This window comes from Mizuhopecten yessoensis, unplaced genomic scaffold (assembly GCF_002113885.1).
Source record: "Mizuhopecten yessoensis strain PY_sf001 unplaced genomic scaffold, ASM211388v2 scaffold4625, whole genome shotgun sequence".
NCBI classification, from domain to species: Eukaryota; Metazoa; Mollusca; class Bivalvia; order Pectinida; family Pectinidae; genus Mizuhopecten; species Mizuhopecten yessoensis.
In genome coordinates, this window is record NW_018405640.1 from 100,634 (window position 1) to 121,150 (window position 20,517).

At 37.4% G+C, this 20,517-nt stretch overlaps 1 protein-coding gene across 9 annotated transcripts in view; it reads right to left on the reverse strand.

Annotated features, from left to right (window-relative positions):
- The window catches only part of LOC110449475 (titin-like), a 121,712-nt gene that overhangs the window by 73,416 nt on the left and 27,779 nt on the right, over positions 1-20,517 (reverse strand). For 8 of the 9 annotated variants that reach the window (XM_021496353.1, XM_021496356.1, XM_021496357.1 and 5 more), the window contains 16 exons: positions 16,230-16,370; positions 15,521-15,631; positions 14,703-14,939; positions 12,817-12,976; positions 11,053-11,228; positions 9,954-10,417; positions 8,858-9,045; positions 7,908-8,048; positions 6,069-6,244; positions 5,428-5,508; positions 4,929-5,240; positions 4,597-4,641; positions 4,101-4,403; positions 2,544-2,849; positions 1,047-1,364; positions 86-379 (listed from right to left, as the gene is read on the reverse strand). In XM_021496353.1, the coding sequence (XP_021352028.1) occupies positions 86-379; positions 1,047-1,364; positions 2,544-2,849; positions 4,101-4,403; positions 4,597-4,641; positions 4,929-5,240; positions 5,428-5,508; positions 6,069-6,244; positions 7,908-8,048; positions 8,858-9,045; positions 9,954-10,417; positions 11,053-11,228; positions 12,817-12,976; positions 14,703-14,939; positions 15,521-15,631; positions 16,230-16,370 (3,453 nt within the window). Of the gene's footprint in view, positions 1-85; positions 380-1,046; positions 1,365-2,543; positions 2,850-4,100; positions 4,404-4,596; positions 4,642-4,928; positions 5,241-5,427; positions 5,509-6,068; positions 6,245-7,907; positions 8,049-8,857; positions 9,046-9,953; positions 10,418-11,052; positions 11,229-12,816; positions 12,977-14,702; positions 14,940-15,520; positions 15,632-16,229; positions 16,371-20,517 lie in introns of those variants that run through there. The other variant, XM_021496360.1, reaches the window with a different exon arrangement.

Here is a 20,517-nt window from a genome sequence, read left to right on the forward strand (position 1 = left end):
CCCCCCCTCTCCTCCACCCCATCTTACGGTGGGGGCATACGTAAAAAGAGTACTATGTTAAAATAGAGTTTCTAAAACAGCTTACTTGGCAGAGAAGTGAGAGGCACAGAAGGCAGAGGCTCAAGTTGACCTAAGGATGTCTCGGGGACCACACGGAACAGGTAGTCTCGGCTTGGACCCAGGCCACGGATTCTGTAACGAGTGTCAGGAATGTCCGACGCCATTGTACGCCAGTCCATACTGGGCGGAGCTTGCATCTGAACTCTGTATCTGAGTGGTCGAGTTGAGTCCAAGGTTGGTGGTTGCCATGTCAATGCGAGGCTGTCGGTGTCGTCATACGACAGTCTGGGAGTGTAGTCCGGTAAAGGTCGACTTGGGCCTGTAAATACAATTATATAATAGATGATAAATTCAGGACAAACTTGTTTGTCTGAGCTGTCCATCCAAACAAAAATATCATACACAGTAAAATTTAATAGTAATATTTGATACACATCAGCAAAGACAAATATCGGTAAACAGAGGTAACACAGAAAAACATGTTCCCAATTTTTGTCATCTGTTATGATGAAGCAGCACTAGGAGGTGGGTTTTCTTGGGGATGTTTTTTTCATAATAAGCTACATGTAAGACATTCCACTCCTTTAGAGTTACACGAAAGATTAAGATTAGCTTGGGCCAATACGTCAATTACATTTTGATTTACAGGCATTTTAATAAAGTGTGTAAGTATTTAACAAATTAAATTAATTATGTGATCCTTGTTGTCTTGAAATGTTATGCAAAACCGTGCACCAGTTATTTAAACAAATATGACAGTATGAAATTGAAACAATATAAAATGTTGGCAATTTATTTTATCTAGACACACATCTGTCAACAGACCAACAGATGGACAGACGGACATCCTTATTCCAGTACGACACCAAACAAAAACTTTGTTCGGAGGACATAGTAACCGATGTGCCACACAAACCTTCGATTAACTTAAGTTATGTTCAAAAAGACTTTGAACAATTTATGTCTGTATTGTGTGCGACACTTACTCGGAAGAGGACGTCGGTACGAAACCGGAAGGGCATATGTTGGAGGACTGATGCCGTAGGAACTCAAAGCCCTAACACGGAACTTGTAATCCCTATCTGGAGCAAGGTCCGTGACTCGGTAGCGCTGAGTCGGAATACCAGACACGACTGGGCGCCAGTCATCGACTGGTTGTTCCATCATCTCCACCATGTACAGGAGTGGCTCATCGTCACGGTGATAGGGAGGGATATTGACCCGATTCCAGGACAAGTTAATTCCTTCGGTGTCAATTTCATGATCGTCAAGCTGGATTCTGTCGATTGGCACTCGAGTTGTAGCTATAGGAAAACAAACGTATCAAATGATATAAGATACATGTATAGTGGATTTGTTTGCTTTGTTGCGATTTAATGTCCTCGCAACAGCTTAAAGATCAAATGAAGACAAGTGTTCAGGGAGATACCAAAACAGACTTTGTGTAGCAACCAAGAAATAAATATAAGGAAAAATACTGCCTTACTGCCAAGCCAGTTTTTCCAGCGAGGCAGTATAACCCTGGGATGCGCTTACTAAGCTCAGCAACATCCAGGGTGGTCAGAAGCTGCAGGAATACCTGTTGGCATGTTACAGTAGGAAAAAGGGAAGCGAAATCACAGAGCTCCTAAGTACATATATAAAGGATAAAGGCTAAATTTGTTTTAAACACAAACAGGAATTGAAAACTTAATATGCAAGCTTTTAAAAATGCCTGTTTCCTTTGTCAAGCAAAGAGCGTAAATAACTGATGTCTCGACTCTGAACCGAATTTTCGAGGAAATGGACGTTTTCGAAAGCTCGTAAAATAAAATTTAATTCCTGTTTGTGTTCAGAACCAACTTAGCCTTTATTTTTCATATAAAAGTGATGAAATTATCCTGAACATATATAAAGGATTTCTAACAAGTTCTAATCACAAGAGATTTTAATGTAATAGGTTTTAGTATTTTTTTTAAGTATATGTGGAATAAGAAGAATTTCGAGATATTTGTTATCACATGCATTACAAATTAAGCCTAAAATGAAATAATATGACTACACCATATTGCAACCTTCCCTTATTTTTGCAGGAAAATCGGTTCAGGGTGCTTGAAAAATTGGCAGAAGGGGGCACTTTTTTCAGATAACAAACAAACACTGTAGTCAATTGTTGTCAAGGTGACAACTATTGAACACACTCCTTGTAAAAATGTTTAATCATTCTCTAACACACTTGGAAACAGTCTTGTCAGATTGCAAGGCTGCGTGAGTGCCTTATATAATAAAGTGTATAAGGTACTCATATTTCGTGAACCAGAGAGGGTCAGAATGGAGGGTATTTAAGAATGGGGGCATATATATATCATTTCAAAATGTGCCCCAAAAAAGGAGGGGCATTACTTACAGCAAATTTGGTCAAGCAAAATTTGAGAGATTGGGTATGGAATTCTGAAATAGAGAATGCCTCAATAAAACATACACAAAGAAGAATGCTTGCTTACCCAAAGTTCTGTACAGAGAAGTTGCAGGCGATGGTTCACTGAGAGGTCCTGTAAGTGACCTGGAGCGAACCCTGAACCTGTAGTCATTGCCAGGTCGAAGGTCACGAACCATGTAGTTTGGCTCACGGACACCCTGGACAATCTCACGCCAGTCACGGCTCGGTGGTTCCTGCATTTCAATCATGTATGTCAGAGGTTCCTCGTCGAGGGCTGTAGGTGGGACATCAACACGATCCCATGACAGCTTCACACATTCTGGCTCGATCTCAACAATTTCTGGTCGCCTGACTGGTACACCAGGGAAGCCTAATGACAAAAGTAATTTGGTATGAGACTGGACATTAGGATGAACTGGACAAAAGGAGAGTCTGGACCTTTGATAAAAGGCAGAGAATTAAGAGAGACTTGACATTAATAGTTAATAATAATTGGAGGTTCTTATATACCGCTTTATCACATCCTAGTTCGTAGGTCGTCTCAAAGCGGTTCACAAATTAACAGAGAGTGGATATTGATTAAAAGAGACCGGACATTACGAGAGACTTGGACATTAAGTGAGACTGGACATTAGGAAGAAATGGACAATAGAAGAGTCTGGACATTTGAGAAAAGGCAGAGAATTAAGAGAGACTTGACATTAACCCATCTGAGATTGTTAAATGTCCATATAGTCACATACCTTCATAAATATAAACTGCTGAAATGACATGAACTAAATTACTTACGCTCATTTCCCAACTGAAATGAGAGACCATATATATTTTATTGTGACAATACGACCATAGAATAAAGAGGTATCCTGCTGCCCTTCATCTTTCACAATACAACTTTATCCTACGTTCTATAGCCTTGATCACCTGACTGCAGACTTACACAAGACTCCCACAGGTTTGGGAGACAGAATCTTCCCTTATCTTTAGAGTATAACAGAGGAATGTTCTTGATTGTCTAACCCAAGGCTTGCTTCAATCCGAGGGTTAGATACTCAAGACTCTCAACCCTTGGGTTGGGATTTCTCTAGCATACCATTACTCGAGGGGATGGTTCTGTTTTTTCTGATCCTTTAAATACTATGTTTGGAAACAAAGGTCTTTTAAATTTATAAAAAAAATATTTTTTATTGTGATTTGCAAACATTCTGTCCAATTGAATGTTAATTGTGATGTCATATTTCATTGTTATCCTGTGCCATCAAAGAGATGTTCTTTTCCACATGCTGACTGTAAAACCATTGGGGATGAGATCAATCATACCCTTATAGGCTACAGAGAAATCTTGACCAGCTCAAATGGAAGACAATTTATTGAATGATGGGAGAAAAGATATCTGGGATGGATCTGTCCTACATTCTCAAGTGCGGGCAATACAGATGTCCCTGCCTCATGTACCTGTTGTTTTTCTGAGGACATTTCTGTTCTGCAACCACAGGTAAGAGAGATATAGTACTAGTTTTTGAACTGTTGCTGATCATGTATTGTATGTATGTAACATATATTGTAAATTCCAGAAATAAAAACAATTTAACCTAAATAGATATTTTATGTGAATGATACTTACTACGGGCTGTGGGCAGCCAAAGAGGTTCGGACGGCTCACTGACTCCATATTTGTTTTCGGCACGAACACGGATGTTGTAGTCATGGCGATCTTGTAGTTGTGGCAGATAATAACTAGGTGTGGACAGCCCACTAGCCATAGGAAGCCAATCAGTGCTCGGCAACTCCTGCGCTTCCACACGATACGAAACAGGAAGGGGCTTCTTGATAGTCACAGGAGGCGGGGCTGGTTTCCATGCCAACCGAACAGCTTCCTGTCCGTAATCTGTTATGACAGGTCTGGTCGATGGCAGTGATGGTGGTCCTACACACAAAAGATACATTTTTCACATGTTGAACTGTAGTGGAACATAATTTTAAGATTTAAAAAAAAAAAAAAAAAAAAATATTACATAGGTATATCTTTCATGACGAATAATGTCGAAAAACCACAGAAGTTGTTACATACGTCACTTTCATTTGAATCTACAATGTATGTAGTTTAGATATATACTTACTCTTGCTTTCTGGTAGAAGAACTTTCTTCTTTTCTATCTTCTCATCTGTGGACAGATAAAATATGTTGTTGTGTAAACAATTGTCGTTGTCTCAAATAAAAACATATTTTTGTATTTTGTACACTAACGGTAACAAACCATTTCTTCATCCTCTATTATTCTACATTCTATTTTATGATGTTTTTTTTAGCAATATATCCCTTTTTATAAAAGACAGAGACTATAAATTATCATTCATAAAGTCATCTTTCAGCTTTCTTTCTTTGAACTCTGGATAAACAATTGTCATTGCTACTCAATATACCCCTTTAAATAGGTTCACGAGTACCCACCGAATTTGATGCGCTCCAGCCTAGCAGGTTGTGTGGGGTCACTCTCACCGAACTGGTTCCCCGCACGAACACGGAAAGCGTACTCCTTATCGGGGTTCAAGTTCTTTGCCATATACGTGTTGCTATGGATACCATCTCCGATCATCTTCCAATCCGCGTCTGGTAGGGCCTTTGACTCAACAAAATATCGTATGTTACGTGCATCCTGTGGTAGACCTGATGTTGGAGCCGGGGCCCACGACAGACGCACTGTATCTGGTCGTGTGCTCTTTATGGTTGGTTCGTCTCGGGACATGGTTGGTGCACGGGAAGCTGATGAATCATAGAATCAACACATACAAGTTCGAAAAAAGGCAGTGTTAAATTTTTAAAAAGAAAATAAAAAAAATCAATATGCAATTTGGCAAAGTATGACATATATCAGAAAAATTATTGATTTGGGAATTTATAGAGATTTTTTCTGAAATGATGATGATTTGAGCTAAATTGAGATACATACAGTCAAGCATGTCTTCCCGGGAGAGGCGTCTGCCCTTGGTGGTCTTGGATGGGAAATCTCGCTCCATGGATTCTTTTGGCTCTAAGAACAACAAATTATGTACATATAATAGCTACCCAAAGAGCAATTTCAATCTGCAAAGGAAACACTTTTGCAACAACAATCCAAGTTGGCAGAAAACACACCACTGCTTATTACTCAGAGTGGTATTTATATATATGTATAATAATTGTGTATAAAGGGTGTGAATTCGTTTTTTGGCAGTGTTAAATTCTCCTGTAGATGTTATGGAGGTAAATGCACGTTTTACTGTTACGTCTTTTTGTATCTTGAACCTCTGTTATCTAGAAACCTTTTTTTTCCCTATAAAAATGTTCCGTGCATACAATGTTAAACCATATATGAGATGCATATATTTGACGACACAAGTATGGAACAATCACCAAACGAAAGGATACTGGGGACATTATCACGGAAAATTTGAAATAAGGCATCAAAGATATTGTCCATCACATCCAAAAACTGCTGAATCCCAAATATCTTCAATTTGACAGATCCATCAATTACAGTAAATGCTGTTTGTTCACAGCACTCTACTGTTAACTATTTAGAGAAATAGAATCACAAACTGTTTTACGTACTGCCAATGCGGAGACTTGCGTTGGTGGAGACCTCGCCAGCAGGATTGGTCAGTGTACAGGTATAAATACCCTCGTCACCAGCGCCCACGTCGTACACCTGTAGGCCACAGTTACCCGCGGAGTCCTGCGACATCCAGTACTTCTTACCCTGGGATATTGGGACACCGTTCTTAAACCTGACGACACAAGTACAGAAATTAGGAATAATCATCAAAAGATACGGATGCTGGGGACATTATCACCGAGTCCTGGGACATCCAGTACTTCTTACCCTGGGATATTGGGATACTGTTCTTAAACCCGACGACACAAGTACAGAAATTAGGAATAATCATTAGAGATATGGATGCTGGGGAAATGATCACAGAAATTTCAAATAAGACATCAAAGATGTTGCTCTTATGCCTTTTGACAAATTGAGAATATGACAAACATTTACATGTAACGTGACTAATTGTAGCTACTATATATATATTCCTTCAGCTTGACGGTCACAATTATGCCAATATACCTCCCTAACGGTATTGTAAGTGGTATATTACTTCTACATTGTTAGATGTTGGTAACATATACCCAAATATCAAACAACAGCTACAGCAACATAGATAGTAGGGAATTCATCAGATATGCTGCACAAGGAGTAATTCAGAGATTGAAATGATAAAAATATGAAGTAATTATTTTAAAGATGAAACTCCAAGCAGATTTCAGAGAAAGAATTGTCTTGTTCTCTGCTGTATACAAAGAAGATGTTCAAGACAACAAATTAACATGCAGATACCATTACAATATAAAAGATTTACATCCTTTCCTTTATCCATTTCATTTTTTGTCATCTCTTGACAAATGTCATCATATAATATACATGTTAGAACCATGCAACCCCAAACAATTAAACAAAGCCTACCATTGGACGGTGAAATAGCAAACAAAGCCTACCATTGGACGATGAAATGGAAAACAGGGCCTACCATTGGACGGTGAAATGACAAACAAAGCCTATCATTGGAAGGTGAAATAGCAAACAAAGCCTACCATTGGACGGTGAAATAATAAACAAAGCCTACCATTGGACGGCGAAATAGCAAACAAAGCCTACCATTGGACGATGAAATGGAAAACAGTGCCTACTATTGGACGGTGAAATGCCAAACAAAGCCTATCATTGGAAGGTGAAATAACAAACAAAGCCTTCCATTGGAAGGTGAAACAACAAACAAAGACTACCATTGGAAGGTGAAATAATAAACAAAGCCTACCATTGGACGGCGAAATAGCAAACAAAGCCTACCATTGGACGGTGAAATGGAAAACAAAGCCTACCATTGGACGGTGAAATAACAAACAAAGCCTACCATTGGACGATGAAATGGAAAACAGTGCCTACTATTGGACGGTGAAATGACAAACAAAGCCTATCATTGGAAGGTGAAATAGCAAACAAAGCCTACCATTGGACGATGAAATGGAAAACAGTGCCTACTATTGGACGGGGTAATGACAAACAAAGCCTATCATTGGAAGGAGAAATAGCAAACAAAGCCTATCATTGGAAGGTGAAATAACAAACAAAGCCTTCCATTGGAAGGGGAAACAACAAACAAAGACTACCATTGGAAGGTGAAATAATAAACAAAGCCTACCATTGGACGGCGAAATAGCAAACAAAGCCTACCATTGGACGGTGAAATAGCAAACAAAGCCTATCATTGGAAGGTGAAATAACAAACAAACCCTTCCATTGGAAGGTGAAACAACAAACAAAGACTACCATTGGGAGGTGAAATAACAAACAAAGCCTACCATTGGAAGCTAGGTGAAATAACAAACAAAGCCTACCATTTGACATTTGGTTCTGGGATTCCCATGATACGACATTCAAACTTGGCTGATTGCCCACTCGGCATGGTCACATCCTCCATCTTCTTCAGGAAAGTAGGCGCACAGCCATACCTTGCGTCAAAGTCCTTCTGGGTAAAGCTGTCAAAGGGAAACAACTCAACATATACTCCAGTATAGATACAGAGGTTGTATGTGTATCAATTCATTGACATCCACATTTGTATTACATCACTTATTCAAGGGATTTAAGATAATTAATATACTCTTTCCTTGATATAAATAGAAAAACAAATTAGAGAACATCATATCAGTACCTATAAGGCATGATTCTTTTATTTTTTATCCTACTTTGACATATATATAATGCCAGACTTCTCAATAACATCTTTAAATTGCCTACATTTTAGTTTCTCCATTAAGTACTGCCAGTGTTTATCATAAAGGGAATGAACTTTTTTTCTGACTGTTTTTTTTCTGACTATCATGCCAATATGAAATTCTCTTGCTTACTTAAATATCGCCCATATGCATAAAATTCCTGTTTATTCCAATACGTACAATAAACTCAGTATATCAATCACTGAATTAATTAGTGCACTCTCTCATAATAACTGTATCTGTGTAAGTGTTAACAATGACACAACTGAAATCCTTGTAATCATCTGAGCGTTTGAATCTCAATAATTACATCCAGACAACCAGGTATTTTTTATATTTACATATTTTTCTTTTTTAAGACATATTCCTACAAAAACCATTGGCCCTGCACGCCTCAAAATACATTTCAGGCGGCCATTTTGTTTGTTTACATATTCCTACACCTGAAACAGCTGGCAGTTGTAATTATAGTCGAGCAGTTGTAATTATAGCCTATATAATTACACTTGGCCTCTAACACTGTTGTAATGGGACGGCGCGGGGGCAAATGTAAATATAACTCTATGTACCTCGGTTCCTCAGCCGGCTCTAACTGTATACGCGACTCCTTCACCAGCAGGTTACAGCTACAGTATACCTCGCCCTCCGAGTTTGCGGCTTTACACGTGAATTTCCCATCATCCTCTAGTCGAACATCACTGATGGTGAGGCGATACATATCCCCCTCATGACTCTTACGCATTCTCCTGTGACTTCCCTGTCAGAAAAGGATACGATTCATGAAGATTTGGTTTGTTCATAAAGGGGTTAGTCTGGTTGTTCAAGTTTAAGATCAAGCTTAACCCTTTCACCACTGTAGACTATCATGGACTCAACCAGATCAATGCATGGTAGAGTTTACTAAAGTTACATGGGGTTGAAAGGGTTAATAATGGTACTTTTCAATGGTTTTAACATGTAGGGGTAATAAAACATTTCAGTAAACAAATTCCAAATTTACTTGGTAGATTTTGTGAAATGAAAAATGGGAAAATGAATGGGTTTTTTTACGTGAATTCCTAAGCTGGGGGCCAGAAGAATTTCTGAAGAATAGAAAATTCCTCTAGGTCCACTACTGAATCCAGTTTCTATAGAGCATCTTCAGTATTTTCACAGTTATGGTCTAGTTGACCTCAGTTTCAAGATGTTCTCTGACTGTAGAAACTTCATACAGTTCAGTTTTTCCTTTAGGAACATCTGCTAAAGCTAAAGGGAAAACATAAAATCAAAAAAATGTCCCTTAACGTTAGCAATGCTTTCCTAATGGCAAAATTTGAATTAAGGAATTTCCTTAACCCTTTCATTCCTATATGCAACTAGTAGACTCTACCATGCATTGATCTGGATGTGTCCATTATGGTTTACATTGGTGAAAGAGTAAAGAAACATTCATAAACTTTGGCCCAGCTGACAAACGAAAATATTTTTGAACTTTTGCCTCCTATTTGTAACCTTGATTTTTGGTTAATGATCGTACCAGCTTAAATAATTAACACATCAACTTTTCTATACATTTCTTAATGTAAAATTATTTGTTTATTTTCCTCTGTTAAGAAGACACGACCACAGGCCAAGATGAAGTTTACGACTTCCAAAGACTATATTCATCATTAAATTTGTTAATACCGAAATAGGCTTGTGGTTGTATAGCCATGTGATCTTTGGTTTCGGCTCCCCGACCACAACAACCTCCAGCTCGAAGTCCTCGTTCGTCTTTGCGGTTACATCGCACAGTTTCTTCAGGAATTTAGGCAGCATTGGTACGCCCTTGATTTTCTTGTCAATGACGGTGATTCCGGCAGAACAACTCGCCTCTCCGAGTCCGTTCTTCAGGAGGCAGGCATACTTTCCAGCATGTTGTTTACGGACTTCCTTGATTTTCAGACTACAGAAGTTAGTTTGGTTCACAATGTCAATATCCGGGGTGGGAAGCAGTTCAATATTGTCCAGCATCCATTGGACGCTCGGTTGGGGTTTCCCGGCAATCATACACTGAAGGTCACATGGTACACCCTCCGTAACAGTCTGGTCGTAAAATTTGGTCAAAAACTTTGGGGCCATGTCATCGTCATCCATGTTGTCATGGAGTGCTATAAATAACAAAACAACAGATATTCATGTTGAAAAAATATTGAAAGAAAAGAAAGGGAAAATAACAGTTTATTTTTTAATTATCTTTCAAGACTTGACTCGAACCCTTCCCTGAATATGTCCATCAGAGTCTGCCTGAATTTTCAGTCTGGTAGTCTGAATAAATATATACTGTCGTAAATTGTGTTTAATTGACCTTTTGGGGTCACTCTATTGTTCGTGACATCATTAATAATCAATTTCATAACATGTCGAGGTCAGATGGGGTCAATGGTATCATTTACAATTGTCATCTGGGCTTCATATGCAAGTGAGAAATTTGCGAACAGTATATCATAGTTATAGCATCGCAAATTATTTTGATCAACCAATCAAATGCCATGTTACACCTCAAATGAATTAGCATTTTCTTTATATAGACTGAGAATCGTTCTCAAAGGCAAACCAACTATGTAGCTTAATGCATAATTATAATCAGGAAGGTGCACTTTTACATTTTTTTTATGTAAGCACTGGCTTTAAAACCTAATTTTGAGGTATAGAATAATGGGGTGTGCTTATAAGGAAAAAGGTAGGTACAAGAATAGGCACGATGATCAAACACGGTTCAGATGTATGAGTCACAATAACTTACCAAGCACATTAAGGTAAGCCTCTGTCATGGCTTCCCCGTACTTGTTGTGGGCCCAGCATGTGTAACGACCCTCGTCATCCGTCTCCACCGACTGGATCAGCAATGAGTAGATCTCGTCGTTAAAGTTCAGCAGCTTGAAACGCTCACCAGAGGTCAGCACCTTTCCATCCTTCATCCTGTCGTGAGAACATTTGATCTTCGAATGAAACTATGTTTAACTGACAGTTTTGATATACAGACAAACAAAGAGTTCCCAATGTATATCGAAAGGCAGAGTGACCATGTAACTTCAAGAATACCTATGTCAGGGGCATTCACTACAAGTTCAATACCCGTCAGAGTTCAACTTCCCAGTCATAATGAGCATCTGCATGCAAGACACCGATATCAGAAATTTTATTATGGAAGAAAATGGAAAGAGCTAGGGCATCAGATTATAGATCATGTAATAATCTTTTGGTTGGAAATTGACAGAACAAGGAATGGGCATCATTTTACAACAGTATGGTATACAAGTCCTCATACAGTACATACAATCTGGTGCAGACAGACACAGGTTTACCTTGGTTTACTGGTGGTAAATCGAGGGATATTTTTTTTTAAAAGATGAATTATTATCCCAAATACAGACATTTTTGCCTGCTGTTTCTACCCTTCCTTATTCCAACCTTTACCCGTAATCCCTTCTCATCTTTTACCCAGCCTACCAGTATCATCCCGTCCCATCCCCTTTCTCCCATGTCAATCATCATGCACTCTTCCCTTTTCACCATATCTTAGCATCCCTCCTTCACTTCCATCTCCCAAATATATCTACCTCTCCTGCATCATCTCTTCTCATCATTACTGCCTACCATCTTTATCTCCACATCAACTTTTTCCTTTCCTTTTCACTCCAAATCCTTACATTTCTCTCCCCCCCCCCCCCCCCCCCCCCCCTTCCATCCTCTTTTTATCTTTCCTTCTTTCCCCTTTCTATCCATTCCTCCTCCACCTAACCACTTCTTCATTCTCTCCATCCTTGTCAACCACACCTACTAGATAAAATACCAGTTTTAAGACAGATCTCTACCTAATACTCCACCTGTTTATCAGTCTCTGTGGTTATCACTTATTTCTCTGTTTATATATTGACTTGAGTAAGTCTACAGGCTCCTGACCAAACAGCAACACATCTTAGACTTGCTCAAGACCATATGTAAGCAAATAATGATACAGACTTAAAGCGGATCTGAACCCTATGTTACACTTCCTACACATGTGTACCCCACCTTCTGTCATAATTTCTTGCATATTGACCGCGAGCTTTACATTTTTCACATTAGAAAATGCCTTCTGCAGGATATCTGATGAAGCAGGCAATATGACGAAATGTTTCCTTGGGGGAGTACTTGGAGTTGCCATGAATAGGAATAATGAATTGTGCCATTTGTAGATTATAGATATATAAAGTAGTTAGGAGAATTTCCATAATAAGCTCACCTTGTATTCATGGCAAACATATTTTCTCATGTAACAGATAACAATGATCATGAACTGAACCAGGTAATCTGCAGAATTTATATCATGAAAATGATATTTTGATGTGTTGGCAATATGCAAGAACTTATTGTAGCTTTTATCAGGTTTAACTCATTCACCCCGTGAAATTTCATAATGAACTATTCCAACTTTTGAATTGGAAGAGTTCAAATGTGTCTTCGGGGGTGAATGAGTTAAGACGTATCTTCACCTAAGCCTTAATTCCTAACACTCCACACCTACCAGATAATATCAGGTTTAGGATAGGCCACCACGCGGCAGTCGAATCGGGCTAACCGGCCCTCTTCCACTTGGCAGCTCTTCATCTGGAAGAAGTAGGCGGGTGTGCGGAACTCATTGTCAGGGATGCCCTCACGGTACTTCAACAGGTCAGAGGGTCGGGCTAGAAACCGAAGGGAAGGCAACATGCACAATGCTGAATAGTTTTCTCACACAGTGTCAAAGACAGATGGATGTTTCAGGGAGAGGCAACATATCATTTATCATCATAAATCTCCTATACCAGTAATATTATTTCCTGACTGTGGGATCGCGAAGCGATTCTAATTATTTGTGTGTCAAAAATTCCAAGTGAGTACATCGCAATTGATATTTCTCTAGGAAATTAATGCACATTTAGAGAATTAATAATTAGTTCCAAAATAGCTAGATAACACGTTTTGATATATGAATTTAAATTTGGTATCAGTGATAAACTTTTCTCATATATCTGCATTTTAATTATGCTACATGATACAAAATGATTTTCTAGGAAAATATTTTGACGCAAGTTATATAAAGTCAGTTGAAAAAGAGTTTAGGGCTGTTACAGGAAAAGGATTGAGGCATTTAAAGATTTAAAGAATTCATGAATTAGAACATGTATTTATTAAGTACACATGTTGACGTGTTTAAATCATGCTCCACTGGAATCGAGATATATTTCTTACATGAACACGTCAGGTGACAAAACACAAACGTTTACAATACACATCTACAAGACTCAGTTATTTATTGTTTTAGGTTAATGACATCTAAGTCAAATTTCCGACTCTTCAGACCTTTTCTTCCTTTTTTTCTCTCTCAAAATGTTACAATTTTTCAGAAACTTATTAATTATTATTCAAGATTAATATCTGTAAATGCATGATTGTTATTTCATTTACATGAAATAATTCATCATTTTGAAAAATATCACAGACTCAAATTTGACCTTACTGTGTCATTAACATATAGGGAACGTTGATAAGACATGTCCAGTACAACATAATATATATTGACTTGGGGGGAGGGGAGAGATATATATACACTCTGGAATTAAGTACATGTAGGGTTAAGGTATTTTTGGTCACAATCTACATACCCCGACGTAAAACTTCTGCATTCACAGATGTTGGAAAAGAGAAAGTGGGAAAAAATTGTGCTGCATTCGTAAGGATCATTCATTTTGTTTTGGTGGGGTTGTGTTTCTTACAAACCACAAAATGTTTTTTGTTTCAAAATCTCACATTTCTCTTTTTCCTGAGCCAATCAAGTTTAACTGGCCTTGTGTATATTTTTATCCTCTTTTTCCTTCAATTTGTTGCACACAATATTGAATATAATCTAGTGTTTGAAAGATATTTTTAGATGGAGGATGTTGATCAATACATGATGGTCAATTAATTAGTATAATACCTATGTATACTGTTGTATTGATCACCTGTACTGTTTTATACAGAAAAAAAATGGAGGTAACCTTGAAGAAAATACATTATATCAGCTTTTAAAAAAAATCTCTCACAAGCTTAAAGCTTTAACACTGAAATGAAAAAATAAAAAAACAGAAATGAACTTCATGTACAATAACTCAATTATTTTCATGAGAGATTAATTTCTGTGTTTATTCCAGAGGGCATTCATTTGCGAATTTAAAACATTTCGTTAATAACATGGATAAATTATTACCAATACTGAAATAGTATCCTTTCACTTACGATTTAATAAAAAATAATAACAAAACCTATAGGACGGGATCATGAAAAAAATTGTACATAACGAAATAAATGATTTATAATCAAGTAACATTGGTTTTGACTCCAAAAGTTTGAGTCACCAACATTCAAACATTCTGATGACATATCACTCACCTTCCCCGACATACAGCTCAGCAGTGCTGATGGTCGAACCATTCACATTCATCGCTCTGGCCGTGTAAACGGCTGTGTCGTCTGAGCGTGCTCGCGGAAACTCGAGGATGTTCCTGTCGCCATCGACGATGACCCGACATCTGTCGGTGGCCATGAGTGGCCTGTTATTCTTGAGCCACAGGACTTTGGGTGGCGGTATTCCAGCAACAACACATTCCATTTGGGCAGAGGCTCCCTCTGGTAACAGAATATACAAGTAATGTTACAAGCAAATCCAAGGTCGCACAGGTACCAAACGAAGTCAAGGTCAAGCTATATACACATACAAGGTCAATATATTGATCCAAAATTTCAATTTCTATTTAATCCTTTTATTGTTTTGAAGAATACATAAGTATGTATACTGTCACAAAATTTTGAATACAGATAAACAAATAGGACACAATGTACAAAAATGCTTTCAAATATTTTAAATTATTGCCTTTGAATAATATTTAAAACTCTACTGATTTGCCCTTATTTAGCATTGGAAAATCATCAGTTATTTGTGCGGGCATCTTTCAATAATACATTAATAGAATTAAATCTACCATATCCTTGGATTCATACATACAAAAAAAAAATCTTATGTTCAAGGTAGAAAAGGAAAAAATCATTTTGTGCAGATGTAACAGTCAATTATAAGCCAATTTATTGTCTAATTATGACAGATATTGACTCATGTGAGGCAATGTAAATAAGGCTCTATCGTTACAAAATGACTAATCGATGATGTTGTGTATCTTTATATTCAACACATCTAATCGTAAATTACAAACCTTCCACAACTGTTTTCTCAAGTTTGTTCTGAAACACTGGTCGAGAAGTTCCATCGTCAAACTCCGGCTGGACGTACGATGTCTCTCTACTTGTGTCCAAAATGTTGAAATCTGAAATGCCAAATGAATATTGTTTTCAAACACTTATTTCCGGTCTACATAGATGAGACTTAAGTGAAGCTTATAATAAACAGCATCTACTTGAATATGTTGGTCATAGCCGGAGTTGGCCTGATTGTTCCTAATGACCTATCCTGTGTTGATGGGCCGTTAAGCATTTAATAATAATGATAACAACTGTAATACGTTTTGATAAGACACCATATTTAAGAATGGCCAACAGCTATTCTCCTAATGATCTGAGGAGTTATCAACAAATGTTTCTCTCCTACCAAATAAAAATAAAAACAATTTCAATTTTGCATTACTGGCATAGTGAACCAGTCATAATTCAATACTATCTGAGTTTTGGCATATGAGTTAAACCCGGTAAAAAGTTTCTGTGAACTAAAACAAATTCTTTTGAACCAAAAGCTTCATAAACCTGAATTTTACACATCAATTCTGTGTAAACATTTCCTCTAAATTAACCATATCAATTTTCAGACTAACATCTTGTCTATATTCTAACAGACAGTTACATAATCTGACTTGTCAAGTTTTGCTTAAGATCTACACTGTGTAATACTGGAGAGTTGTCTGCCCCTACCATCGAAGTGGCCGTCAGATTCCACGTCCTCGGCCCGTACAACCTTACTGCCCTTCCTTGGTGTGGAGCTCACCACCTTGTGTTTGGAAGTCTTTATTTTTCTGCGTTCTGGCATCTTGGATTTTGCTGTGTTCTCCACACCTATAAGAACACAGAAAACAGGTCTGAAATTTGTGAATATTTTCATCACTTATTCAATTTCCCATCTTGCTTATAAAAATAATAATAATAATTCCAGGTTCTTAAATACCACTTTATCACAATCTAGTTGGTAAGTCATCTCAAAGCGGTTTACAAATTATCATTCGTGGTTATAGGGCCGTTGCAACCAGCCAATGTCTTTCTCAACTCCCATGGGAGCATACAGCCGTTGCTGCCATTTTGGCGCTCACAGCTAGCATTCAACAATTCTAGCACTGCCCAACCACATACTCATTTACAGCTGAGTAGACTGGAACAAGCAGAGTAAAGTATCTTGCTAAAAGATACAACACAGTACCATACCGTGACTCGAACCTGCAACCCTTCAGTCACGAGCCAGGCATCCTACCACTAGACTACTGTGCCTCCTAAGTTTCATCATTATATCCCTTAAATTCTTAAACAATTGTTTCACCACATAACATACTTCATCCTTATCAAGATTACAGTTCATTCTTTTTTAACATACTGCCAAATCTCTGTATTTTGCCATAAATATATTTTAAGCGCCATGCTTTTTCCATAAACAAAACTTTAACTTAATCAAAATATCTGAATTAAGATGCTACATGAAACTGGAGACAGAGACATGATTATACCAGTACAAGATACTTTAAAGTAATAATTCAAGTATCACTGAAAAAAATGATATTATCATGACTATATCTAAAATTTTCAAGGTTTTTATTTTATTTTTTACAGTGAAAATAAGTTTGCTGGCAAAAGTTGCAGCACAAAACATAGTATAGGTACATGTATGCATAAAGAAAATCCTATAAATTACCAGAATGTTAAAATCCTAAAAGACAGGAACTTTTGAAAACATAAAAAGTTTAATAGAAATCGGAGAAATGGAGAAATCAAGAAGACCTGATCAGGGCCCATAATCAGGAAACCGTTATCATGCTCCAGCATGGATTTTGTGCTCAAACTAGCCTACTTGTAACTCACTTAAATCATGTCACATGATCAAAAAGGCAAATGTAAACATTTAAAAAATTATTCAGCTTTAGGTCTCTTCAAAGAAAAAACCAAATCATTGACAAAATCAAATTTAACTTTGATTTATAACTGGAACAAAAAATTAAACTTGAGCACAAAATCCATACTTGAGCATGTGGACTGAGTTTCATTGGGCCAAGGGTCGGTATTCATGAAAACATTCTTGTGCTCAAGCATGGATTCTGTGTTCAAGGCAGCTTTCTTTTAACACACGTCAATCATGAAATACGGTCAAGAAGTCCTGTGTAATCCTTTAAAACCATATTCGGTTTTAAGTCTCTATAATTTTTTTCCAGATTCTTACCAAAATGTGTTTTGTTCTTAATTTATCACAGGAACAAGATATTGGGCATGAGCACACAAACCGAGTTTGAGCATGAAAACGGTTTTATGAATATGGGCCCAGAATGTTATTTTTACCAGAGATTAGAAAATGGTACCCGCAGAACTGTAGATGAATACTCAATTGACTATATACTGTCCAGTCAATAGCAATTAAACCATTAGGTTTTGTCTGTCCATTGATTAAGAAAACCAGTAATCTCTCAAATTATAATAAGTAAAGTTTTATTCCCAAAACAGACAAACACTTATTGACCTTCCCCACTGCCGATAACAAGGTCAGGATACCTGATAAGGTTTGGCTGCAGTGCCAGCTTGATAGGAATTCCAGCTTCTGAAGCATTTGTACATCATCTCTAGAACTCGGGTATCAAACGTCCTTAGATACAGCAAAGTCGAACAACAACGAGATAGGTATCTGCTAATTGGGAAACAACTCCCTGTAGAACCGTTAATGCCTACAGCTAGACATCTCAACAAACGGTGGTCTTCGTTCCAACTACTTTCCGCACATATTGACTAGCATTGGCAGAGAAATAAGGTCAAACAGATACCATCAGATAGAATTCCTTGAACACAAGCTCAGAACCCTCAGAAATTTAACAGATATACCTGAAACCAGCCTTTTTGATCTCTGTATTAATTTTCATACGATTACGATATCATTTTCTTTCAGTTAAACCAGTATGAACTAAAATAAGAGACCACCTAATTGGAAAGTCAAATGAGTGGTCTCTTAACATAGGCAGTCTCTTAACTAATTTACCCCTGAAGACACATTTGAACTCTCCCAATTCAAAGGTTGGAAGAGTCCATTATGACATTTCAGGATTGAATGAGTTAATATAGGTTTAGTTTCCAAAGAAATAATGATAATGTATTTTAAAAGACACTTAAAACGCATTTAATAAATAGAGTACAAACACACTCGTAAAACACAGCAGACCTAATTTCTCTGATTGAACAGGACACTTAAGACCAATGATACAACAGAATAAATTTGCTGCAGTCCTGTCATGGTGTGTTTTATGCATTTCCTGGCAGGACCTGTGTTTGTATAAGTGTTTCTCCTGGCAAGTCTCCAGTCCAATACCGACATCAAACATCACTATGTGTGTTACCGCCCAATGTCCGCAATTTGTACAAACACCCAACTGACAATAATGTGTGCAGAATCTATCGGGCAACTATGTATATGTCTGTTAGAAGTCAAGGTCACCTGTTGTGAAGTGAAGGTCAAATGTTACAATGTTGGCCTGGTGAAATAGAATCCATTTGTACACATATCATGAGTAACCATTCACTGTCTTGAAATGTTTGTCAAGGTCATTTGTAAGAGAATTGAAGGTCAAAATGTTAAGATGACCGCTACTCAGTGGTTGTTGAACTAGAATAAGAAGTCTTTCCCAACTTTGGGATAAAACACAACCCAAGGGGTCAGATTGGTGAGGAAGCCATTTAAGAATCTATCCTACAGAAGGGGTGATATTTTTTCTGCTTTACCCCCAAAGATGAAAAAATAACTTTTCTCACCCTTCAAATATGTACAAGCATTGATTGCATGATTTTCCATCAAGTCCAATTAATTTCTTTCAAGGTATAGTTGAAGCGACAACATATCAATTGATTTCATGATGTCACGCCATTGTCTTTAGCGGCTCTAAACCTGATGGATACCCCTGTCTAAGGTGGCAGGATGTACAAAGCACATGCATGCATCTGTGATGTCTTTTCAGGAAGTCAAGGTCATTTAAATGACTGATGAATGTCAAAGAGTCCAAACATTTTGCTGAATTAGAATACATCAACTTACCCGAGATATGTACAAAGCAGCTGTATGTCAACATCACCTCTACGGAAGTAATTACTTTGTTAAATTTGTGTGGACATTTTGGAAAGCCATATGGGTTCTGAAGTTCAAAGATTTCAGCCATGACAAAGGATATTTATTATCCATCAAGAGTATAGAGCCCAGGATACGATTCTACGATTCTGGGGAAGGTCATGAAAATTACTTTGAAACATTAATACCCTAATTGTATGGATACATGTGTGGCAAAAGACACTGAAAGACTGATGTCTAAACGAAATATCATTCGACTAGACAGGTGAAAATCCATTTGTTACACAAACTTATATTTTTGCTGTTCTAAAATAACCTTTTTATGGCAGAATCTCACATATTTCCTTAGATTTTTGCTAATTTGCTACGTTAAAGTTTATTTATCCTTAAAGTTCAGGTAAAAAAAAAAAAAATAGACTTCATTCATATAATAAAATCAGTGACAATTCATATCATTAAGGTTGCGCTTTCCACACTTCAACACTGTTTATAACCACACTTATGTTACATGTATATAATAAAAGTCTTCTTCTCTAGAATTCCAGTAACCCCAACACCGTTATAAATTAGCTGGTTTATTGCGTCTTACCGCCTTCATTTCCCACCCACAGCAATCGGAAAATGTTAAAAGTCTAAAACCTGGCACAAGAACTACAGTTGTTAGGTAAAGTTGAGACAGATACGAATAACAGATGCTGTATATTCTCTTCAGTCGAGTGTACTCTCTGTCTCGCCCAATTTCGTCAAAGTATTGTTAGCTTTATCAATAGTTTAGTCACATTTAAAATCTGAACTTTTTCCTTAATCTACCATACAATAAAACTGTTTTCACCAGTGTATTGGTCCAAATGTTATTATATAGAGCTTCTAGAAATATATATTTAGAATGGTAGCAATTCT